Source organism: Lachnellula hyalina (assembly GCF_007821495.1).
Source record: "Lachnellula hyalina strain CBS 185.66 chromosome Unknown contig00017, whole genome shotgun sequence".
Classification (NCBI taxonomy): domain Eukaryota; kingdom Fungi; phylum Ascomycota; class Leotiomycetes; order Helotiales; family Lachnaceae; genus Lachnellula; species Lachnellula hyalina.
This window is the reverse complement of record NW_022157131.1, coordinates 58,857-82,972: the sequence shown is the minus strand read 5'-3', so window position 1 is coordinate 82,972 and position 24,116 is coordinate 58,857. Positions and strand designations below refer to the sequence as shown.

The 24,116-nt window shown below is 46.2% G+C and overlaps 9 protein-coding genes and 1 non-coding gene across 10 annotated transcripts; 2 read left to right on the top strand and 8 right to left on the bottom strand.

Annotated features, from left to right (window-relative positions):
* Positions 1–444: 444 nt before the first annotated feature.
* rrn7 (RNA polymerase I-specific transcription initiation factor rrn7) lies at positions 445–2,314 on the bottom strand (the record flags this gene model as incomplete). The annotated part of the gene is made up of 6 exons (XM_031146448.1): positions 445–590; positions 667–909; positions 955–1,332; positions 1,378–1,585; positions 1,638–2,141; positions 2,189–2,314. The coding sequence occupies 6 exons, from the start codon at positions 2,312–2,314 to the stop codon at positions 445–447; spliced, it is 1,605 nt and encodes a 534-aa protein (XP_031008252.1).
* A 2,741-nt stretch (positions 2,315–5,055) lies between these two features.
* Positions 5,056–6,025, top strand: yip5 (the record flags this gene model as incomplete). The annotated part of the gene is made up of 3 exons (XM_031146447.1): positions 5,056–5,100; positions 5,154–5,553; positions 5,607–6,025. The coding sequence occupies 3 exons, from the start codon at positions 5,056–5,058 to the stop codon at positions 6,023–6,025; spliced, it is 864 nt and encodes a 287-aa protein (XP_031008253.1).
* Positions 6,026–6,234: 209 nt separating this feature from the next.
* RDL2 (Thiosulfate sulfurtransferase, mitochondrial) lies at positions 6,235–6,824 on the bottom strand (the record flags this gene model as incomplete). The annotated part of the gene is made up of 2 exons (XM_031146446.1): positions 6,235–6,576; positions 6,636–6,824. 2 exons carry the CDS (start codon positions 6,822–6,824, stop codon positions 6,235–6,237), a joined length of 531 nt encoding a protein of 176 aa, XP_031008250.1.
* A 416-nt stretch (positions 6,825–7,240) lies between these two features.
* Positions 7,241–9,457, bottom strand: LHYA1_G001463 (putative FAD-linked oxidoreductase; the record flags this gene model as incomplete). The annotated part of the gene is made up of 9 exons (XM_031146445.1): positions 7,241–7,621; positions 7,766–7,780; positions 7,962–8,093; positions 8,138–8,157; positions 8,232–8,262; positions 8,311–8,568; positions 8,615–8,667; positions 8,716–8,901; positions 8,950–9,457. 9 exons carry the CDS (start codon positions 9,455–9,457, stop codon positions 7,241–7,243), a joined length of 1,584 nt encoding a protein of 527 aa, XP_031008248.1.
* A 1,144-nt stretch (positions 9,458–10,601) lies between these two features.
* On the top strand, positions 10,602–11,983 carry ask1 (DASH complex subunit; the record flags this gene model as incomplete). Its single annotated transcript, XM_031146444.1, has 4 exons — positions 10,602–10,695; positions 10,751–10,857; positions 10,909–11,704; positions 11,856–11,983. 4 exons carry the CDS (start codon positions 10,602–10,604, stop codon positions 11,981–11,983), a joined length of 1,125 nt encoding a protein of 374 aa, XP_031008249.1.
* A 227-nt stretch (positions 11,984–12,210) lies between these two features.
* On the bottom strand, positions 12,211–12,651 carry LHYA1_G001461 (uncharacterized protein; the record flags this gene model as incomplete). Its single annotated transcript, XM_031146443.1, has 3 exons — positions 12,211–12,260; positions 12,346–12,567; positions 12,621–12,651. 3 exons carry the CDS (start codon positions 12,649–12,651, stop codon positions 12,211–12,213), a joined length of 303 nt encoding a protein of 100 aa, XP_031008246.1.
* Positions 12,652–14,591: 1,940 nt separating this feature from the next.
* erg5 (Cytochrome P450) lies at positions 14,592–16,402 on the bottom strand (the record flags this gene model as incomplete). The annotated part of the gene is made up of 5 exons (XM_031146442.1): positions 14,592–14,630; positions 14,680–14,963; positions 15,014–15,981; positions 16,034–16,184; positions 16,237–16,402. 5 exons carry the CDS (start codon positions 16,400–16,402, stop codon positions 14,592–14,594), a joined length of 1,608 nt encoding a protein of 535 aa, XP_031008247.1.
* A 1,409-nt stretch (positions 16,403–17,811) lies between these two features.
* On the bottom strand, positions 17,812–17,951 carry LHYA1_G001459. Its single transcript has one exon. It is a non-coding gene; the product is annotated as a tRNA-Gly (tRNA).
* A 1,462-nt stretch (positions 17,952–19,413) lies between these two features.
* GVP36 lies at positions 19,414–20,712 on the bottom strand (the record flags this gene model as incomplete). The annotated part of the gene is made up of 6 exons (XM_031146441.1): positions 19,414–19,449; positions 19,508–19,639; positions 19,688–20,291; positions 20,359–20,441; positions 20,501–20,573; positions 20,678–20,712. 6 exons carry the CDS (start codon positions 20,710–20,712, stop codon positions 19,414–19,416), a joined length of 963 nt encoding a protein of 320 aa, XP_031008311.1.
* Positions 20,713–21,222: 510 nt separating this feature from the next.
* On the bottom strand, positions 21,223–23,539 carry arg2 (Amino-acid acetyltransferase, mitochondrial; the record flags this gene model as incomplete). The annotated part of the gene is made up of 3 exons (XM_031146440.1): positions 21,223–23,214; positions 23,262–23,438; positions 23,486–23,539. The coding sequence occupies 3 exons, from the start codon at positions 23,537–23,539 to the stop codon at positions 21,223–21,225; spliced, it is 2,223 nt and encodes a 740-aa protein (XP_031008290.1).
* Between the last annotated feature and the right edge of the window lie 577 nt (positions 23,540–24,116).

Sequence of the window (24,116 nt, the reverse complement as noted above, 5' to 3'; positions counted from 1 at the left end):
ACTAGAACCGGATTCATTCATCGACAGATGAGAAACATGTAGCATCGGGCTTCTTGGGTAATAATATACTACCAATGTCAGCTAGATAATAACAACACAACCCTCATCCGCCAAGTAGACGATTTACAAACGATACTTCGATGGGTGATTTAATTCAAGTGTAAATTTTACTTGGGGTTCGCAGGGATCCCTCTGGATCCCTCCGTATTGACAAATGCGGAAACAACACCAAGGAATTCTCTTAGTGACCAAGTAGTCAAGACACGCTCTAGCAAATGTAGAAGTATGTTAGAAACGACTACCACCATAATGCATTCAAATAAGCTATTAAGTTTAATTCTCTCAACAGTAGTGATCTAGACTGAAAACAACCCTGGGTATCCTTTTGAACTCCCAAAAATACAAGCCCCTCTCAAGAGAATTCAATACCAACAACGCCTCCCCTCAATCCTCATCATCCGAAGATGACACACTCTGCTGCTCAGCCAGCAATCGTCTTTTCCTATCCGCTAGATTCCAATTCTCCATCAGCGTCTCGAGTTGCACTACGCCTTTGACTAGTGTTTGCAAGGAAATCCCCGTATTCTCAGCTACGTCAGTCACATTAGCCCCAACCAACCAATCACTCACTCACCCACACGAAATTAAAATAGAACCTGAACTTACCGGATTTTTCATAGAAAGCTCTTGCGTTCGCGGGAAGATCTTCAATGTGCCTGTATCGTCTGTACAGTTCTCCGGGCCGGTTAATCCTTTCGCTCTCGTCTTCTTCGAAAGGTAGGGGTTTCTGAGATATGAGGTCTTGTTGTATTTGCTTGATATGAGGGATAGTGTGCTCTTGCATTAGTTCCACAACGGGTTTTGGAGGCAATTCTTGGAGCGGGAAAAGCTCAAGTATTTGTTCCGCCACTGGGATTCGTCAGTATACCTCTAGATGGATGAGCGAAGACGTACTCTTCGCATCCCGATCATCAATCCAGGTCCTCTGATACCAATCTAAATAATCATCCATCTTCTTCTCACTCATACCCAAGACATCTACATCAGTGACCTTGATCTCATCACCTCGTTTCAAGCCCTCCGAAGAACGTTCTCGCATAGTATTCCGCCATTTCGCCCAATCGATTCTCAAGACCGTGGGATCGAGATCACTTTCCGGGATACGAGTGATACTATCGAACGGATGGCTAAGTTTGGTTGCGAGGATGATCATGCTTATGATCTGGATCTCGGGATATGCTTGGATTTCATGGACTCTTTTTCTTAGGATTGGATATGTAAAATCGAACCCTAGTATTGTTGAGAGACGACGGACGGCAGGGTATATTTCGACTAGGGTGTGTTAGTAAACGAAGCATTCTTACGTGGAGTGCTTACCAGGTAAGCCTAGGTCCTTGACATGCTTGAAAATGAGCAATGGAACGTTGAGGGGTGGGAAAACCATCTCGAATTGGTCGTTGTAGAATTCGACTAGTTGAAGAATTGTCCGGTAAAGAGACGAGCCTCTGAGTTGTGCCCGAATCTCTAACGAGGCATAATAGTATGGCGGCAATCTGGTCCGCATGTCTTTGGGGACCTCCTTGATCTAGAAAATCCAATCAGCATATGATGCGCAGATGCAAGATGTGATTACTTACTGCTCTTGTGTATATCATCTCCTCCTTTGCGGCCCAATTATAGAGCTCCCCTAAGCTCACCGGCAACCTCAAAAGCAACATACCCAAATAGCATAGCCCCAGTGTCTCAATCAACTTTGGAAGCTTCTCCTTCCCCACAACGCTTCCCCTACTCCTTTTTGATGACATACTTCTCGCTCCATCTGTATCCGTATTCTCGCCCTCACTCTGAGAACTGAACATAGTAGACCCATAGCCACCCCTCTCTTCCGGCTTCTGAAAATCCTGTATTCTCAAAGTCCACAGATCTCTCACAACAGTCTCTAACTCTGGAGGGAAGCCCTTGACTTCAATCAACCAACGACTTTGTTTCCACAATATAAGCTGGAAGCATTCCAGATAGTGATTTGAAGCATCAAGACCACTAAGCACCTTCTCAACCTTTTCCTTTTCCTCTTTCTTTTTACGGGTCTTTCTTCCCTGCTGATTCCAATCATCTTCATCTTGCTGAGTTTGTGTGAAGCCCTGTATTCTGTCAGAAACCATTCAAGTGAAGTACACTTGAAACCGACTGCTTGCTCGTGACCTCGTTGGCAGAATTTCTTGCCGTCTTCGATGTAGTATTTTCGAGATCTGCAGCCTTCTTCGGTGCAGCTTTCGCCGCGGGGAAAACGATGATAATCTATGTAGGAAGACATATTGGTAATTTAGGCATTTATATTACATTTTGATAATGAAGTGACTTTATGTTTTCTTGAAATTAGGTACATGCATGTTTATAAGTTACCATAAGTTTTTGGAGCTTTGACCGTTCACTAAAATGGCGGGGCATTGTCCGCCGTACACACGTGACTCTCGCTAATAAATCCACAATTGGCGCACAAGTCAAAGTCGAAGCCCAAATTTGTTCGACGACATCAATCAACCCACGTCGAAACCGCAAATAGTAAGTCTACCACTCGCTGTCTCCAGATTCCAACTCTCATGATAGGACAATGCTAACATTGCCTCCCTATCAGTGCAAATGTGAGTACAGGAATCCACGATTGCGGTTCGCCACGAATGGCGACGAATTCGAAGACAGAAGACTAATCTTGGCCGAACAGCTTCGTGAAGACCCTCACGGGCAAGACCATCACTCTTGAGGTCGAATCCAGCGATACCATCGACAATGTCAAGAGCAAGATCCAGGACAAGGAGGGAATTCCCCCGGACCAGCAACGCCTGATCTTTGCCGGCAAGCAACTTGAGGATGGACGCACTCTTTCAGACTACAACATCCAGAAGGTACGGACTCACTGTTTGGGAATGGGGATTATGACGCGCACAGAGGCGCAGCATTTTGAAGGCGGGATGCAGTCTGGAAGCAATGGCTGACTTTGGCGATACAGGAATCCACTCTCCACCTTGTTCTCCGTCTCCGTGGTGGTATTATCGAGCCCTCCCTCAAGGCCCTCGCCTCCAAATTCAACTGCGACAAGATGATCTGCCGAAAGTGCTACGTATGTTCACCCGCACTCCTCGAATTTTGCCCTGGAAACTAACAAGCGAATCAACAGGCCCGTCTCCCTCCCCGTGCCACCAACTGCAGAAAGAAGAAATGTGGCCACACCAACCAACTCCGTCCCAAGAAGAAGCTAAAGTGATCTATTCGCTCGTTTGGCGTTCCGGTAGGGCTAAGAGAAGACTGCGGAAGAGACTTGATGCGTTGTTATGCGTGGCTGGCTAGCTGTACTTTCTCACAATAGCATTTGAGGCAAGCAATATGACAATGATCAAGACAAAACCCTGGGTATACCGCTGTGATAGTGAACGGAAATCAAGTGAAGATGATTTGTAATTTTGTGGAAACGAGAGACGTTATGGTGCTTAAAAGCCATGAATATTGAGGTTTTGGGTATGGTATTCTTCAGATTATGTGATCTTACACATCGAATCTCAAGGCTTAAATCCCAATAGTATCTTTATATCTGACTAGAAAGGGCTAGGAGTAACGGACTGAGACGAGGCATTTCGAGTGGCTGTACGAGCTGCAGGCCCTTCTAGATTTGTGATCCAACGTCTCCGTGCTCTCTCTAACTTTTGCGTGATTCAGTTGCCATCTCGCTAGACCCCTTGTTTCCCCTGATATTCTGACGATATATAGCCGTATCTTCGAGGGACTTCTCAACGACATCCTCGAGTATCTGAACCATCACATCTGCTCCCAGTGTCATATTCCTATATTTCTTACTTAGCGTCTGTAGTCGCAATCTATTTGCTCCAAAAGTATTAATCGGATAATTTCTGTTCGCAATCTTCTAATGGGTAGAGGATTTCGTTGTACTCGTCGCTGTCCCATCCTTTCAAGGATACCAAGACATGCCAGAGTCCTATCTATCTTCTCCCCGATATATTTGCGACTAGGCTCTCCTCGACTAAAATTCGCTTTCAAAAACTCTTGGAGTCGTGATAGCTCGCCCCATATATTTCTCTCGGTGGCGGTCCACCATGCGTGCATTCTTCACATGTAGGTGTAGTCCAAAGTTGAAGGTGCTGAGCGCGTGATATCTAGTATTTCATAGTGTGAATGTGAAAATTCCAGGGGATCAGTTGAAGTTCTGGTCTGAGCAATTGGACACTCAGAACGAGTGGGGAAGGCTTTCGAGGCGCCTCGACTCAATGGCTATATTTGCTTGAAGTTTGCTTTTATTGATCTATGCACGTTGCTCATGCGATAGTTTGGACGAGGATAAGGTACCCCGCCTGCCCTCACCATTCCAAGATGGCGGCTGCACTTTAGGCACAGAAACGGCTTGCCGGAGACGGGTTTCCCTACGATCTAGAATGAAAAAGTAGCAGAGACGGGAAAGTTGGGGTTTGATCTTGCGGTCCATGCTGGTGAAAGGGTTTGAATCTCAGATGGTATTTAGTGTTGACAAGAGAGGTAACGACAACGACTGCCTAGGAAATGTCTTCTCCTACCATACGTCGTTCATTCATATGCCTCTCTCAGTAACGGGTGATGAGGTGGAGGTACGTCCGGACGACTTCAAGTAGCATATAATCTTGATGCTCAAAGATAAGATAGTAACCCAGTTACTGTTACGGCAGTAATTGACTGCAGACAATGCCTCTGAGATTCAAGTTACATGCTGTATTCTGGTATTGCCCGAGTCCCTGAAAAGGCTTCTGGATATCTTAATTTCATATTGGCGTAATTCCCCTAGCACAGGGCTTGAATATCATGAAGATTCATTGGCCGGCTTTAAAGCTTCATTGAGACTAAAAGCTTGGTGCAGAGAAAGAAAAGAACGTGATATGTTGATTGTGGTGGTGAGGTTCAAGCTGAAGCGGGAAATGCGGACAGGGTTCATGTGACCATGGATTCGCAAGCTGCCAGCTCACCTTCTACCACCAAATAACTCCACGACCACCGACTCAGAACATTCGCTGCAAGATGTCTGGAGCTGGGTATGATGTAGTAGTTGATGTTGATGAAGAGGTAAATTCATCATGAACACAGCGCATGTTCCTCTCCAACTGACTCAAATCCAGGGTGATCTTGGACACACTGATTTACAAGAGGATCTCGAATTCCATTCCTCGAACTTCAACACCGACCAATCTGCAGGCGGGCGAAAGCTCCCGGGTGCATCTTCTGGCCTTCCTGCTCCAGTTACAGCTAGCAGTGGCTCCTCGAAACGCTTTCTCTGGTCTCTATCCTTCTACGCGCAATTCTTCGACGTCGATACCACCTCCGTGTTATCGAGATGCTGGGCCGCGTTATACCCCCGCGCAAACTTCCTCGATGTTTTGGAGGGGAACGCTGATCTTTATGGGCCGATCTGGATTGCGACGACGGTTATCTTCATCTTGTTCTTGGGTGGCACAATCAATAAGTACTTGGCGATGACGGGAACCGCGCACTTTGTGTATGACTTCAAATTGCTCAGTGGTATGTACTTCTATTGAATGGGTGGATGAAAACTCTACTAACGCTTGCATCAGGTGCTGCTGGTCTCATCTACGGCTATACGCTGGTCATACCCGTCGCCCTTTTCCTCGCCCTGAAGTACTTTGGCAGCGAATCAGCTAATCTCCTTGAATGCTGGGCTTTATACGGCTACTCGAACATTGTCTGGATTCCAGTGGCTCTCATCTCATGGTCGACTATTTCAATCCTCAACTACGTGTTTGTGGCCGTGGGGTTTGGACTCAGCGTAGCGTTCCTGCTGAGGAATATGTATCCAGTCTTGAGTGCTACGGACAAGCAGACTAGCAAAGTGTTATTGATATTGGTCGTTGTTCTCCATGCTGCACTGGCTATCGCGATTGAGTTTCTCTTCTTTGCGAATGGGAGTCCGGCCAACAAGGATACCCCAAAGGAAGATACTCCAGAAACGAAGCTTTTGAGAATGTTGTTCTAAATAAAGGGTTATGAGGATTTCATATTTCTTCGAGCTTGCACCATGCAAGCTTTTGGTCGCAAATTGGGAAGGAGTTGGCGATTGCATAAAGCTTTTCCCCATGGGGCGGGGGCTGGCACTGTAAACATAGTATACCATCTTCAAGAGACGATATCAAATTTGCCATTCATCTCAATGATCAACGCGTGAAATAAACCCCAACAGGACCCTCAAATCCTCCCACCCTCGATCTTACCCCCCTTCCCCTCCCAATCAAGCCAACTCCCCTTATACTCCCCAATCTTCGCCCACCCCGCCTGCCTCGCCAGCTCTGCCGCAGCCTTACTCCTCACGCCCGCCTTACAGAAAAACACAACCTCGACATCCTTCCCCGGCCTCTCAAACCCATATCTATCTTCAAACTCATCCGGTGTAATAAACCAAGAGTCCGCTTGACTAACAACCGGTATATTCAAAGCCCCTGGAATAGTGCCGCTGCTTTGCAATTCGCCGGGTTCGCGCGAGTCGATTAGGATGCGGGATGGCGAGGGGTTTGTGGAAAGTTTTTGGACCTGCGTAGTTCTTTAGATTGAGGGGCATATATAGGGAAAAGGGAGGGGAGGGGAGGTACATCTTCGAAGGCGTAGATTTTGCTTAGAGGGGGGGAGTCTTGGGAATAGGGTCGGAATTGGCTTCTGGTCGCAAGGGGCGTGGCGCGGGAAGTCGGGATTGGGAAGGCTCTAAACTGTCGAGGCGCCCTCGCAATTGAGGATCGCGAGCCCCGCAGGAGGAAAGAGGTTGCAATGCGTGGAATTGACATTGTTGTTGAGCTGTTGGAGGGTGTTGTATTTACTCTGTCAGAGAAGCTTATCTAGTAATCCCTGCCCTCGGTGTCGTCAGACTTGCATTGGGTGAGTTTGAGCTGAGAAATCCAGAAACGTCAAAAATATTGTATTTTCTTGGCTAGTTAAGTGAGCTGTGTAGCAAATCAATGAATGATTGAAAGTTTAGAGACTTTTTTAGTTTCTAAAATGCTATAAATGTTGAGCGCAAAGCACCCCAAGAACCGGGCACTTAATAGATGGGACCACTGCATTGTACCTATAATTTGATTATACTATAGGGTTCTTTTGACCACCCAAAAAGTCAGCTCCAGCACCAAGAATCTCAAAACCACGCCTTTAGTTATTATCATAACCCCAGCAACAAGCTCTTGCAACAGCAAGTCGTGCCCTATCAAGTATACTTGAAGCCACCCGTTCTCGTCGGAAAGAACCCATTCGGATCGACGTTCTTCTGAATTGCCCTCAACCTCTCATACGAATTATTCCCATAACTCTGTGCAGGCTTTTGGTCATACATAGCATCGTTCAGGAAAAGCGGGTTGTACTCCTCGTAAGTCAAATTGCCCTCAACATAGCGAGTATTGGGGACTCCGGCGTAAGTGGTCCGCACGTAACTATCAATGTCACTTGTTATCTGCTCGGCAGCTGAAGCCGCAATGTCATCGCCGACAGCTGTTTCCCAGGATATAACTAGATCTATCCATACTCGATCGCCGTTCCTGGGGTCTAATTGAATAGCATCGCCGCCAGAGGCGACGGAAGCTGCAGATAGCTGTATCGAATTAGCATAGTATAAATGAGACTGCTTAGAGAGAGCCGAGGGGTTGGAAGCTGTTTCGGGAGCCCGTATTCCGGCTCTGGAGACAACTTCCAACTCTCAAAGGAAAACAGCATTTCTGTACGAGAATAAGCGTACCAGGGTTTGTAGAGGCTATAGATGATCGGTCGTTAGCATCTGATCTTTTAAGAATGTTTTAGGAGCGGATGAATACGAGCTGCCAAATGATTCAGGTAATTAATCACAGAGCGGACACCCCAAGACCATATCTTAGAAATCCAACCAAACTATAGAGCCATGTTGAATGAAAGGGCTTTACCCCTGAATTACATACCTGATAGGCGAGGGAAAAGACGAATCCGGGGAAGAGGAGGTCGTTGGTGATAACGTAGTCAACAAATTTGCTGTAGACAGTGTTGTATAGATCCGTGCCATTTATCCCGGGCAGGTTGGGAATCGTTGTTGTCTGGATGGTTAGCTAATGTCAATGGAAGACTACTCTTTCCTTACTCGGTATAGATATCTGAGACCTTGAAATCCGTGTCAGTGCTTTGAATCCTGACAGACAGGTTGATAGTCAAAAGGGCATGAGATTCGTACTCACCGTAAAGGCTATATTCATCATTTCCTGACTCCTACACAACAAGTCAGCAACATCATCTTCAGGTACGAAGCTTACATACAAAGTCAGAGTAAGTCTGGGTCGTGACTTGATCAGAGGTAGGAATAAGGGCATTGAACTCGTCAAACACTCCGCCTTGGGGAGTCTCTCCATCGTAGAAAAAGAAGACGACTGCCACCTGAACAAGCGTGTCAACGGCAATATCTAGCGTAACAATAACTGCTGCTTTCGGATCGTCGTTATACTCGATAAAATGCTGAGTGGCGTTCAGAACCGCCGATAGCTTGGTCGCGTCGTATATGCGCGTTCCAGCCCAAACCTAGGTACTGGTTAGATTTATACACACTACTATACCTGCAACTTACCTGTCCATCAGTTCCTATGGGATAAGTTTTCAGAGTAAATTTAGTCACAATACCTGACACATATTAATTTACGCGATACAAGAGCTCAATGCTGGACTTACCAAATTGGTTACCACCACCTTTCAGAGCCCAGAACAGATCCGTATTCCTATGCTCATTTGCATTCACAATTGTAGAATTGGCAAGAACAACTTCGTAGTTCACTACATTGTCACAACCAAGCCCATACTGAGCGCTTAAGAAACTCAAGCCACCCCCAAGAAGCAAACCACCAACCCCAACGTCGCCTAAGGATGTCAGCGCTATCTTTTCAAAAATGACAGTTCGGTCCCCACCTATACGGCCACCAACGACAGCTAGATTATAGGGTTCCAGAGCAGATATGGCATTCTCCCAGCGTGCTCCTGATCCAACCTCGGCCGTTGCCTGGTCTGAAGAAAGGATAGTAGAGTTCAGCTGACTGAAGGATATCAACACCCCAAAGTCGACGCTCGAAAACCCCACGTTGGTGTTATGCCCGCCACTTTTAACAGCAAAAGGAACTGTTGGAAAGCTTAATAGAACTGAGACAACGTAAGAGACCTGTTCGGCTGACGTGGGGAAGACAACACAAGCGGGAGTCAAATCCGCATTCGCAGCATCCCAATAATGATTCTTGGCGGTGAGATAATCTGGATCAGCCAACGCCTGGGGATAGATTTGGGTTTCCGCGGACCCTTGCGAGATGTTTTGACAAGCTGCTGAGGCTTCTGGTGAAGGTCCAGTGAGTAGGCCTTGTGCTAGAGCCAAGATACAGAGAAAATGGACGGCTATTGACAGCGGGGTCGCCCTAGGAAGAAGCATGATGTCGTAAAATAGAGAGATATACACAATTAGAGTGGATCTTGGCAATTGGTATTATGAGGAAAGGAGAAGGGTATACTTATATCTGAACAAGGAAAAGATTCTCGGGTGAGCAATAACAGGGAGCGGCCTGGACGTGGGCCCCGACCTCTGTTACTAGCTGTGATCCTTGCATTGAATTGCTCGAAGGCGAGTATTGTACGAACGATAGGTCTAATGCCTCTATTCATACAGCGAGGAGCACGGAGGATGAATATCCGCAGTTGCTAGTCTCCTGTACAGTCCAGCTTTGGAGCTCAAGAACCTGGAGATGGCATCCATTATGGCACCTAGATCACCAAATGGAGAGGTACGATGCAAGCAGACACCCGACTTTTCAAGACACTAGTCTATATTGCATGGCAGGTGGGGCTTAGAATGGTCCCCTACAGCTTATACATCCAATGAAAGGCTAGCTATGAGCCAAGCAGCTTCATAGATCTTCCTAAAGCCTGAAATGGCAGAAAACATATCTGAATACAAGAACATGCGACGCTTGTCCGATTATGATTGGAGACTAAACGATGGTAAAGTCTGGGATAACGTGGAATCGGGGAATTTCAGGACGGTAAGAGTATATTTATGGAGTCCCTGATCCTGAGGTAGTCTGCAAATATCATTCATTCTACTTAGCGAGTAAAATTCTTGGTTGATTGACATAGGAGGCATGGATCTGCAGCAAATTAGGACGGGTGTTTGACGAGTTCAATGCCCTTATTCCTACCTCTGATCAAGTCACGACCCACATGGCGCATACAGAGCGTTGGGACTATTGAAACTGGAGGAAAGTTAGGTTGCATTGCATTGCATGTGCCTATAGAGGACATATCGATACTTGTTACGAGTGAGTGTGGATGAGAAGGCGTCAATAGCGCGCGAGGAATTGCTGGCAACGTGAAAAGTAGCATGTTCCGTGATGGAAGCGGCCTAGCGTCGAATGTAAACCATAATATTTTGCCAAGCTTTCGGTTAGAATAAAATCACTTACTAAGCTAAGGTAACAATCCCGCAAAATCGCGTCGCCGTTGCTGTCGCGTCTTGTACCTTTATATGGACTACGAGTAAATTAACCGCATGTTACACACACAGTATTGCCTTTTTCAAAATGACTTCCCGGGCAAGCACTTCGTCAGCTCGACCTTTGACTCTGACGGAAGAATTAGAGAAACTCGAGCAGTCCATCACCCTTACCCTTCAAGGTTCGTCTCACCGACCCCCGAACATACACATGTTTCTAATATCATTATCATATAGAGATCGACCACAACTTCAGCCGCGCCCATCGAATTGTCACCTCCAGCATCTTGCCCATTGTAGAGCAATATGCGGAGCATTCTAATGCCGTGTGGGAGGGATCAAAGGTTTGCCAGACGCGTTTCCGTGACCCATAATTAACACTGATTGCGGGGTAGTTCTGGAAACAATTCTTTGAAGCCAGTGCCAATGTCTCTCTATCGGGCGTGGAGGAGCGAGAGGAAGAGGAAGATGACCTTTCATACACCCAGTCGCACGAGAATGCCAGCACATACGCAACGTCAACCTCACAAGCAGGTGATGAGACTTTAAACGCCGAGAGCGAGCACCATAGTCGCTTCAATGAAACAGACGACTCTCTTCTGGACAGTGGCGATATCAGTGGGAGCACACCTCGAGCTCCTCGCCCCAAGAGCTCATCCTCCGATGCGCCCAGATTTGCTGAATATCCGTCGCCGTACGAAGATTTGAAAGAGGAACTGAAGGGTGACGGGAAGAAGCCAGAGCACGATGAGGAAGAGGATGCGCCCACAACGCCTGGACCTAAATCCAGGATTCCAGATATGTCCATGACTCCAACGTCATCTCCTTTTGACCCGACTTCGCACCTTCAATCTACGACCCAGAAACGAGCCGGCGGAGATCCTCTTTTACACAGAGTGCTGGACAAAAACTACAGACTGCAAGCTACGCCTCATTTGACCCGAAAGGATGTTTTGTTCAACAAAACCCCTGCAAACAAGCCTTCATGGAGAGACACCACATCTCCACTATCGTCACCACCTGCCGCAGCTCCGCAGCTACGTTCAGAGATTTTCAGCTCGCCAATTCGACAGCAGTATAGTAAGCCAAGCGCACCTCGGACACCCGGCGTTAGTGTTCAGACGCCAGCTAAGGGGAAAGCGAAGGATGCCTTTGCTAAATCTTCAAAGAAGGATGAGATTAGTTGGGAAAGTGATAGCGATGAGGACGCAGAAGGAGTCTACCAACAGCTTGGCATGAGCCCTCCAAAGACCATTCAGTTTAACCTACCCCAGTCGAGAATACTCCAAACGCCAGGCACGTATATTCTTGCTTTGCAATGCTCAATACTAACATTATACAGCTCAAGAAGCTAGCAAGAGGATTGTTGAAGACTTGCTCCAGACAGCTGGTGCACGTTTTGACAGTGACGGACTAGATGATAGTCCGAGCATGGTAGCCATGCGAGATGATTTAGATGATAGCTTCTAGGGAAACAGATTCCATTATTAAATAAGGTAAAATATTATGCAATGAAAGATCTTGTTGCCCCAGAGGATCAATCTTTATCCGCGACACCTCATCTGTTTTCCATTCCAATCTTGACTTTATCAAAGTCTACCCAAACGCCAGAGATCTCTTTTAGAGCCGCCCCAATCGCCAAAAACGCTAGATGAGCTAAAATCCAAAGCCAAAGAATCAGATCGAATCGACTGCGACTACTTGTTCATCGATATATACATGTAAGCTTCCGCAGTTCTTGCCTTCGCTATAAATCCACTTGTCAGCTTTCAATTCTTTGAACTCCCATGAGCGACGCTCACCATCCCAATCCACTTGTCGCTGAGACTTACGTGATTTAGAATCCTTCAGTACTTTCTTCTCGGACTCGGATGACTTGCGATCCTTGTGATCTTTATAGGACGGCAGCTTGCTCTTGATCAATCCGATGGTTGAAGAGAAACTTGATGTGGTCATGGTTGAGGCGCCGTCGTCCATGACTTTGTCGGACTTGCTGGACTTGTTTTTAGGTGAGGCGGGAGACAAGAGGGTTGGTGGTTTATCGTCAGGGAATTCTAGGTCACTGTTAGGATTTGGAAATTACATTGAGCGATCAAGAGAAACATACGACTTTGACGGTAGGCTGGGAGTCCAGGCATATTGAGTGAAGTTGCGTTGATGATTGGTTCTAAGTGTTGATTGTTTGTAGTGGAGTCTGGAGACTGAGTTCAAGTATTGAGTAAATCTTTTCAAACTGAAGCTGTGGATGTTGATGAAGAAAAACCTAAATCCTGAGGGTGACAAGACCGTCATATATACTACATCAGACAAACAATAGACTCATATTCGTAAGCCTCGCAGTAGGACGCCCTTTGTTACTCCGACCTGCACCTTCAGCCTCCTAATGCTGCCTTACCCCCCTGACTTACTACTGGGCACTAAGCGAACTCCGACAACAAGACATGACGCTGAGGCCTTTAAAAGCTTAGTTAGCACTCCCTACCTCTGTAAAGAAAAGTAAGCACCACTCGAAACTGTCCGACCGAGTGACTCAGGCCACTCTCGCTGCTAATCCACATTTGTTGAGGCCTCCTTTGTTCGTACAGCCGTGCCTTTGGCAGCAGCCGCTTTCTCTACCCCCTCCCCCCATCCTTGTCAGACTCTAAAACATATCCATATTAATTGATGACTGTACGGCGTGGCTAAGCGATTTCAGTTTAACTTGTCACTTCGGAAGAATCCCTTGAATGCAATGAAACCAAGCCATACCAAGTACAGGAAAATGCCTACGGAGTAACTATCAGAAGACAAGAAAAGTGGAGGCTTGTCAAAACCCATTCCGGATAATCAACGCGAGGCACGCCGTCGTCAGCCCCCTCAGTAATTTAATGGCTGCCTTAATTACCCTACCTACTCACCAGACAGAGTGGAACGTGTAGTCTCATAGGAACTGCACTTTTTCCATTGCGTGCGCAATTGCTTTAGGCTTTTACTATTAATTTCTTCCTCTAGTACGTACAGTACGCAAAAGCTTGTTCAGCATTTTTCAATATGACTTGCACGTGTGTGTTTAGTTTAAACTCCGTCCGTCGGAGTTGCTTTGCTCGTACTTTCTTGCTTATGAAATCAAAAAAGAGCAACGGTGAAGCTGCCTTTAGCTAGGAAAGTTACTCATTTGACGTAAAAACGGTTCATTGTTACTAATACTCACTCCGGTTTCTTCAAGGTCTAACTGGTATGGATTATTAGAATCCCGCATATATGACTGGCGTATTATCCCAGCCAGTAATGAATCCCCAGAACCGCAAAAGTAATCTAATTGTAGAGTGAGACTTCTGTTTCAAAGGCTTTTAGTGAGCTCCTTAGTTGAATTCGAACTTTCTAAGTAGGACAAACTATACGAAGACGCTTATAAAGGAAATCGTATAGACTTCAAAAACAGGAAATCTCATCACGCGATTTCTAAATCTAGCTTTCTTAGCGTTGGGACGGAAAGAGTCATAATTGCTATGCATTGTAAATGTGGTTAGACTGAAAATAGTAAAGGTCTTGCTGTGAAAGCATTATGGAAGACAATCTCTGCAACAACAAAGCTCCTCAATTGACAAATGCTATTATCATATAATCGGACTACCTGCCTTGTGGGGATTAAGCCACTATATTTGCACATGCTTAAACTTAATGTTGACGGCAGAAAGAATTTCAACAACAGGCAAGCAAATTGTTGATCATCTGAGAACCTGCATATCTTCCACGAGTTCCTTGTCTAGACTTCAGGCATCGACATATCATCAATGTCAAGGAGGGGTACGGAGTTGAAGCCTATATGGCGCTTGCGTGGCTAGTAAGATATAGCGAAATCGGACTTTTCTCCTTTTCTCATTATTCCCTCATTGCGAGGCTCATTATAATTACATTCTCTCTATATTAGAGCTTGATTTCCAATCAGACTCCTACATTTACAGCCCCCCTCAATTTGCAAATGCAAATGCACCAGAACGCCATGCCGCAAACCATTGATCTGTTAAGATCGTCTCGAATCGAAATGTGCGGACCACGTTGGCTTAGACGCCTAAGATGCTGCTCGAGAGGAAACGAGTTATGATGGACGCGAGGTAAATGTCAAAGGACAATCATCCTGGGGTATATTAGTCTTGATCTCAAGTGCAGAGGACATTCCTGCTTACCTGTGGGAAGATAGTCGCGAACACCTTGATCTCTTCTGAAAGCGGAGTTGCGTGATGAACCCAGTCTAGATGCATCGCGGCCTTTCCGATCATAAGAGCCAGGTTGTTTTGAGCATATACTTGGCCCAGGCAGTAATGTGGTCCCGTTCCGAATACCAGGAAGTTCTTCGCGCCCTTGACCTCGGCATCACCCGTAACATAACGGTCAGGATCATAAACATCAGGATTCTCATAAATCTCAGGATCATGGAGAGATGGGTAGGTTGTTGGAATAATCATGGCACCTGAAATTTGTCAGCTTAACATGTAAGTTACAATTTAGACCAGTACTGACCTTTAGGGACAGTGTAAGAGTCTGTAATTGGGAATGCCTTCTTCGCTAGATATGGAACCATGATGACTGGAGGTCGGTATCTCAATAGTTCTCTAACCGCGCCACGAGTGTAGACCATTTCATCAAGGATCTCCATTGTCACTGGAACATCTCTGTCACCACCACGTACGCGCAGGTTCTCCTCGCGAATCTTATCAAGAACGTCAGGTCGTTGAGCCGTAATTTGGAATAGCCAGGTGCAAGCGCTGCTAGTAGCATCTTGGGACGCAAACAGGAACGTGAATACGGTCTGGGCAATCTCGAAGTCGGTGAAATCACGGAGCATGTGGGGTGGCTTTTCAATGCCTTCCATTGAAAGGCCCTTCTCTTGGCGCTCCCGATATCTGGCAGAATCGATCTGAGATTTAACCCACCCATCCATAATACACGTAATATCGCCTCCGGCAGCCATGCGTACTTTGCTCTTAGCAGCGCACTTTGTAAACTCTTCCAAAACCATGTCAGATGCTTTCTTACCATACCAGGTCCTCGTGAAAGGGATGATAATGGGAAAATTGACAAGCTCCAATGCGGCAGTTATATGATAGTAGTCATCGGCAATCTTCTTGATGGCTTCATCTGAAATGTAATGACCAACGAAAGTTCGGCACGAAACGGCACACATAACCTCACGGAACTCTGACATGAACGGAACAGGCTTGTTTCCAGCATCCTTCGAAACCTTCAGAAACCTTGCAAAGTATGCGTTATAGACGTCCTCTTGACCAGGTAGGTAGATTTCGAGGGCCCTGCGAGTGAAAAGGCCGTTGAGACCTTTGCGGAAATCGACGTGTGCCTTGCCGTCCAAGAACACCCAGTTGGTGGCACCCAGGAGCTTGTGTGCGACATCGACTACACACGGTTTGACGAAAGAGGGTGAATTGAACACCTTACGCGACATTTCACGGGTAGAGGCTATAACGACAAACCTGGAAACAATTAGGTACTAAACATGGATATCATAAGGCGCGTGGGACCTACTTGTGGAAGACAGACACGCAGCTCAGCTCACCACTGGCCCATTTGCCCTTGTACCCCTCGAACTTCGGGTTCACGGACTCGAGAAAGGGTCCAATGAAGGGGATTTTAAACGCTGGGCCAGGAATTGATCCCTTCTGCCAAAGGTAGCTACCTGCACAACATTAACAGAGGTTCTGGCACATTGAGGATGGTTGAGGATGTACATTGATCGTATGCGACGAGAACAGCGATGATGGTCAAGGCGATTGTCCACCCACTGAGCTCGGAAACCTTGGATAGTATGCCATCGAGCTGGGGGCTTCCCAAGATTTGTGAGGCCTTCGCATCGGCTAGGGGCGACGCAAAACTTCCATTCTGGTTGGCGGCCATTGCTTTGGATTCGTTGAATATGCGCCTGTTGATTACCTAGGTAGAGGTCTTATCGCGGAAGGGCAGTTGTGCGCCAATTGCAGTCAGAGTGCTGCGCTGCGTGATTTGGGCACTCCAAAGATGGAAGTATATCTGGTCCGGGACACAGAATCAATAGGGAAAGAGAGCGAAAAAAAAAAAAGAGTCGATGCGAGGAGAGGAGGAAGGAGAGGAGATGTCTCGGTATATTGCGAAGGGCAAAAATGGAAATTGCAATGCTCGCTTGATAATGAAAATTGACTAATCAGCGTAGTATACTGCACTACATGGGGAAAGTGGTGACCTAACTATGTACCTACGCCTGAAGTCTAGAAACCATTATAAAATATTCACAGTTTAGGAGATAGAGTTATACTACGATTTCCCTGCTTAACAAAGGTTAAATGACATAAATGAAGGTTACAACACGTAAATGAGGCTTGAACCACGTAAATAATGAGGCTTAACTCGTAAAGTCTCCACGAAATGTGAAACCATACATACCTACCTAGGTATATAACTGAAGGGCTAGATGTCCTATAAAACTTGTCTATTTTTTACGGTGAGGATACGAAGGTTCACTTGTAAGATCCTACAGGGTCCTAGATGTAGCGATATCATTGGCTGAAGCCCCCTTGTATTTACGGGACATTTTTCTGTCCCTGCAGGTACAGTACCCGTACAGTAACACCCTTGAACGCAAAGCTTACAAATGTCGCGGATATACCTCCGTGGCAATTGTAGCTAATCCATATCTCCTAGTCGATTATATATATTCTTCTCTCAACTTATTAGCTATAGCATGACTAATTATAAAAAGTCATCAACTTCTAGGACAGAACAACAGTCTTTCCCTGCAGCGAAACATATTATTAGGGGTACTGGTCAAACTCTTCTCCAACCGTACAACCGTAAGAGTTATTTCCGGTTGTGGCAACCACTACGACTCCAAAATAATTACCAGGCGCTGATCTTTTGTCTTGGATTACAATGCAATGCCTCCCTAAAAACCAGGTCTTTTTTTTTCACCTGATGATTGATATCATGTATCTCTGTATCTCGTGCTGGATACCAAAAGGAGCATCTGTTATCATCGACTTTTAGTGTATCACTCTGTGTGGCAATAATCCGGTGCCGCTTTTTCTGTCTACTACGAGTCTATCCAACGTTCGCTCTGCATGATCATAATGCCTTATAGTAGCCCCTACTATTAGAAGGAAAGTGTAGAAGATAATAATAGAAGCGGCAAAGACGATTTCAAGTAGGCGTGACAGGAAGGGGCTATAGAGTAGGATTGAATAGTTGCAAGCTGACTAAATGCTTACTCGGTAGTTTCAATGCTTCCCTGCTAGGGAAAAGGTCCAAAAAAAAAAAGTCCAAAAAATCAGATCTGATCACTACGAGGGTCGAACTCGCGACCTTGGCGTTACCATTGATGGTATTAGCACCCTAAGGACAATCGTAAGCAATTGTTGTAGTGATGTTTCGATGTTGGCAACTTACACGCTCTAACCAACTGAGCTAAGCGACCTGCGAAGTTGTTTTATTGAAGGGAAATGTGGTCTATTTCACTTTATACCGGTCGTATTAACTGGCATGTGATCTGATGCCAAGCCAAGCCTTACCTTGGGTTAGCAAAGCGAATTACCTAAGAAGTTATGCCGGCTTCGACCCAAAATGTCACAGTTTTTGCAGAGTTAACTTCGGCCATCTCGATAGCGTGGGTCATAATAAATATGTTGTTTCCAGTCTTTGTGTGGCGGAAAGTTGTAGTTGTCGCTGTAGATTTCATGAAATGCCAGAATGCAAGACTTCAATGATTTGAAAAGTAGCGATGCTGCGAATGATGCAAGGTTGGCAAGTCGTCCAACCTTCAATATCCTTAAAATAATGGCCGAGGTGATAAGTAGGCCGATGAAGCTCAAAGTCTTGCCAATGATACTAAGCAAGCTGAAGAATAAAATTTCCCTCCCTCGAAGAGTGACCCAAATGCCTACTGCTTGGGCGGCAGGATGAGAAGATATGTTACTGTGAGTGTCGTAAGCAACGATATAGTATTGAAATACTATGACTGTGACTATGATATTAGGCAGGATCCATACTCCACTCCAGTACTAAACGCAATGAAGACCGAAAGCCCCAAGTTGTCATTTTCGCTAGAATAATATTCCAACTATGACAGCTAGAATGACAATCTCTTCAAGGGAAGATATATAAAACGACATATTAGAAAGTTTATGGCTTGCAAGTGTCGGCATAATCATACTGTAGTCTGCTCGGGAGATCTCTCCTGCCTGGGATCATCCAGCCTTTCGACGAAGCTTTTCCGAGGGATTCCAAAAAGAGATGGAAATAGAAAAACATAACTACTTCGTACAGTAGGAGCAAGGTTATATGGAGTAACTGCATGCATATTTAATGGATCCGGGTCGATCATGCTGCAAAATGACGGGTTGCGGGGTTAGCGTAACTCTCAAAGCTGCACAAAATACTACGGAGTATACTATACTGTTTCGAAATTATTGTAGTGCTGTTATAGCTCAGTGAAAGCGTAGGACTTTCCTAAAAGCAGCAAGAATCTGGAGATCGTCACTACTATTTTGGGCGCCACATTACTACATGCACATGTATAATCATGTAAAGATTGACGGATATGAATCCAATTCAAGACACAATTGGTAATGTAAACTAGTGGCTTTGGTATGTCGCAAGGAATTGATTCATCACAAATCTGGAGCTGGAAAATGCACGTATGGAAAGCCAGCGCCCAGGTATTCGTTCATAAATCGCAGTATTCTTAATCAAGTGGCAGTGGGGGAATTTCATCGATTGACTCGACATACACCATAGAACACCGCCCAGAAAAAAGTTGTCAACCCAAGGAAAAAAGGGAACCAGCAGTCCACCAATTCTCTGAAATCAAAACAAACCACTATCATCCCTGGTCGATGAGAAAGAATCCTTGGTCTCCTGTTTCAGTCAGAACACACACTCTACGTTGTTCCATCACGGCTCTTTCGGTAGCTGGCCTGCGAGGAATGCTTCATCAGCGTCCGCTTAAGCAGAATATTCCTTGGACCTACTCACTTCCTGCTCAACTTGTAGACCATCAACAACGGGAGCAAGCTCGCTGAGAATCTCATATGCCTTCTTATGGTATTCGAGCTGGGCAGCGATCAAATCGGCAAGGTTGCGGAGTGGCTCAGGGGTATCGAGTACCTATAACATTTAGCAATCTATTAGGGGCAGGAAATGATCGACACTTACGTTCTTCATAACGCCAACTGCTTCCTCAGTCTGGCCGACAAATTCATCTTCGGCCTGCTCAATCTCGACTCGGGACTCCTCAGTCGCATCGCTTTCCTCATGCCCCTCAGCTCGTGCAGAAGCTTGGCCTGGTAGTTTCCAACCAGGGTTCTTGGACTTTGTCTTGGCAGCATCAAGCAGGAGCCTCGAGTTCTCAACACTTTTTCTGGCACGGGTCGCGAACATAAGGTTGGTATTGAGGGTTGTGCTCCAGCCGGCAAGGAAATGGCTCTGGATCTGGGAGTCTTGTGCAAGTCTAGCTTCACCAACACGCTCGCTGGCAAGCGCGTACTTTTCTAGGGCGGCTGCGAGAGGATCTTCACCGGTACCGGCATTTTGTTGTTGGAGGAGCTGGCTGCTGGCCAAACTGGCCCGAGCGATGGCATGGTTGAAGGTCTTTGGTTGTGGTTTCGCAGAGGGAGGAGCAGTGAGGGCTGCTTGGGCCTCAGCGGGAGAGGTTGCGGATGACAGAAGGTGAACCTTTTCACTGACTGTGCGGCTAAGATCTCCCAAGCTCTCCTTGAGGTTCGCAGGGTAATCGTATCCTTCGTTGGTGTAATGGGAACTGTAAATAAGCGATTAGATTTGGACTCAAGACTTCTGTTGCTAGTATTCTCTATAATAGCACTTACGTAACCTGGAGCATTTTCTGGTGAACCTGTTTCAAGGCATCAACTCGCTTCTCGAGTTCGATATAGTCCGGAGGAAGCTGGGTCTGCGGATGAGGAACGTATATCAGTTTTCTGCCAATAGCTCATGGAACGGCTCTCTAACCTTATCCTCGGTCTGGCCAAGCTGTTCCTTCACATATTGCTGTGTGCGGGCGGCGAAGGGAGTAAATGTGGCCCTAAATGAAATGTTAGCATTCGTCGCATAGTTTCCGTATGCCGGTGATGCCAGGTAAGACAGTTTGGTGTCGACGATAACATTGAATGGGCTTGCAGAACTTACGAGAAGTTCTTGCCAAATGCTGAGACTTTATCCATATTGGCGATTGTGGGGAAGTATGCTTGATAGAATAGTGACTCGAAGATGTGATTGTTTTGTTTATGTTAAGGGAGGTCAAGTCGTTGAGCAAGCAAGCAGCATGCGTCGTATCCCTAACGAATCTTTAGCGCGATGTAATACTCCCTCGCTGCTCGCGGTGGAAAAAGCGGCACCAATTATACTACTAAAAGTCGATGATTGTAAGTGCCGCTTTTTGCGTCTAGCATGAGACTCCTTTACCTTCACGTGCTAGTTAGTGATATCCATCTGATAAGGTCATGCATGAATTTAAACAACCCACCCCTTGCTGGAAGAAAATATTAAATTTGGGAAGCTTTTCAGGGACTCGTGTTTCTCAAGAGGTTAGTAGGTTAAATGTCTGCAAAGAAAATGAGAAGTATAATTTCGACTCAGCAATTGAGACCCCTGCAAGCTACCATACCCCTATTTATCACTACTTTCTGAACACGATTGTATGACCGGCGGGTTTGGTTTCTCAAATTCTATTTTTAATCTAGTATTGACTTGCCATCGGCCCACGAAGGTTCGATTCCACGGCATACAGCCTCATAATCAAGGAAGGTCTGTTTATCCATATCACGAGTTGTCCAGAACATTGTCCAACCCGTATTGGTCAATTGCCAAGTCCCTCTAGATCTCTCAAAGTACCACTTATTGACCACATTCGTAGATCTTGACCTCCATACCACACCATTTGGGAAGCAATCTCGCACCATGGCTGTAAATACAGCATCCGCAACTCCCCCAGATCCTTGAGATTTTTTCAAGACCGCAAATTTGTCTAGATATGGCACCATCCTGGCCCTGCTTTCAGGACTCCCATCATCAGGTACGCCTGGCGGCGTTTCCCACGTTAATAAAGCCCCGCCTTCATATTCGCCAGCAATGATAACCCCGGCAATACGGCCATTCACACGCTTGAGATATTCTTTGACATCAAGTGTTCGGCCAAAAGAATCATTTATTAGATGGACCAGACGAGGGAGATCGATATATGAGTCTGTCAACTTTATATGTTGCTTTTCAGACAGTGGTGGCTCCCAAGGCGCAAGTTTCGGATCAGGAAATATGGTGATATGCATTCCGTGTTTTGCGAAAGTTGTTGGAGTAATGCTTGCAGCTAGAGTGGAGGGGTCATCCCCCATCATTGGTTTTGTTTGACCTAAGCGGCCCATTGGTAGTGATGATGAAAACCCCGGCTTGTCAGTGAGTAGGTTATGAATTAAGGGATTCCGGTGTCGTCGCGTGCCTACACCTCCAGCTCGGAAAGGAGTTTTCTTGCCGGCGTTCGCCGCCTCGTCCGGAGTAGTCAACAATGCTGATGAGCTAGGTGGTAGCATTGAAAGTACAGAACGGACCAATTCGAGGTTCTGAAGATGATACTTGTTCTCTGGCTTTGGTGTCATCGTAGCATCTGGTTCTGGAGCCGCCGTCTGCGGAGTAGGCTTTGGGCACCCAAATTCTGTTTCTACAAACCTTGAAAAGGGATTGCTTAAACCAAGGTCAGAAACATGGTTTTGCTTGAATTGACCTTGCAGAGAAGCTTCAGCCGTGTTCTTTTCGACCCCCTTTAGCAAATCTTTCTTCGCGGGTTCGAATTCTTGTTCCATATTCAAGAAGACATGGTAGCCATTCGGACGATTAGATGTTGGGATTCCCCCAAGAGGGTCCAATATGATGATACGATCGAGGGAGACCTGAGCGCGACGAGTTTGTAATCTTTCCCTAACCTCTTCTGGGTTTTCATCGGGACAAGTCTGGGTAGGAAGTCCTGCGAGCTCCCTTGTAAGGGCAAGTACAGCATCGCTAGCTAAGATTGGAACTGCAGTTTGAGTAATATCGGTATAGCCTAAAGAAGGTATGACCGGAATAACACCACGTCTTAGAGGGGTCATCATCAATTCGCGGAGAGTGACATGCGTTGTAACGGGTGTATGAGCTCCGTATCGTGGCTTTTCAGAATCCTCATATACTCCTATGACGTTGTCGACTAATCTTGCTTCTGTTACTCCTTCCGAATCGATCGCTGCCACGATTCGATTTGCCTGGGCTGTTGCTACTGATCGCCAAGTGGGATCTGGGGTAGATTCTGGAACTCGATTACAATCAACCACCACCACACTTAGTAATCCCAGCCGTGCAAGTTGTGACAATGTTCTTCCCACGCCATTGAGAGTGTCATCGTCCAAAGTCTGGGGGGCTCTAATCTTGACCAACGCAACATGAAGTCGAGGGCCCACCAAGGAACTGGTCTGTTTATGAGGATGCTGTAGAAATTGCGGGCTCCCCACGACCGAAGCAGGTCCATAGAATCCCCCGAGATTGACACCATTACCTTGTGATGGTTGAGTTCTCTGCTCGGTGGCCGCAGGGTTCGTTGTGGGAGGCTTCGGCGACTCCTTCGCAGGAGTGAAACGTTGTATATATGCCTTTGCGTCTCTTTTCGTCGCCGATGAGTTTAGAACTGACATAAAAAAGTCCTAAGATGAATTAGCACTGCAGGCTATCCCGATTGCTGGACTCGCACTTTGTCTACCGCCCTGGCTTCTTGCCTCGCTTTCTGTTTGTTAGATAGATCTTTGACATGCTCTTTTGCCATTTCCTCTCTCAATTGACTAGCGGATAGTCTCTCCGTAGCAAATCCACGCTTGCCATCTTCATGGAAAGCCTCGATGTGTCTTCGACGCTTTGCCCAGCATTGTACCTGCCAAAAGTCAAATACATTCTCACCGCTTGAAGTTCTTGACTCACATTATGACCAGCCACTCCTTTGCTCTTTTTCCAAGCTATATTTTGCAATATCATTGTGCATGTTGGAATATATCACCATGAATCAGCTTGAAAGCGACATGAAGAAATGTTTAAGCAAGTGAACCGTGATTGATTCTGACGGTCGGAATCTTTGTGTTAGTTGAGGTGAATTTCGATGGCCGATGCCGGCGCTAACCTTATCGATAACGCTTGGGGCCAATCCTAACCTCTCCGAGCCTCGCTCGTAGCACCTAGTGCTGGACTGAAAAAGCGGCACCGATTTACGATGTGTTCTCGAGTAAAAGTCGATAACTTCAAGTGCCGCTTTTTTCGTCCAGCATGAGCCTCCATTCCGTCATCCCGTCCGATTCGTACGGACCGGACGGGTGGCCCAAGTCTTTTGAGAAAACGAGTTACATTGGCCCAAAAATTGTATTAGTTAATTGATGCTTTAAATTCTGATCCTCAAATGGCTCTTGCTAACTTCTTATGAGAAATCTAGGTACCTATTTAGGTAAGGTTGTCTGATATCACAACAACAACCCCACCAACCTCTGACGTATATAAAGCTCCAAGTTCATCGCCGACAGAGTGAATAATAGTGATAATTTCGTGGAATATCTATCTACAA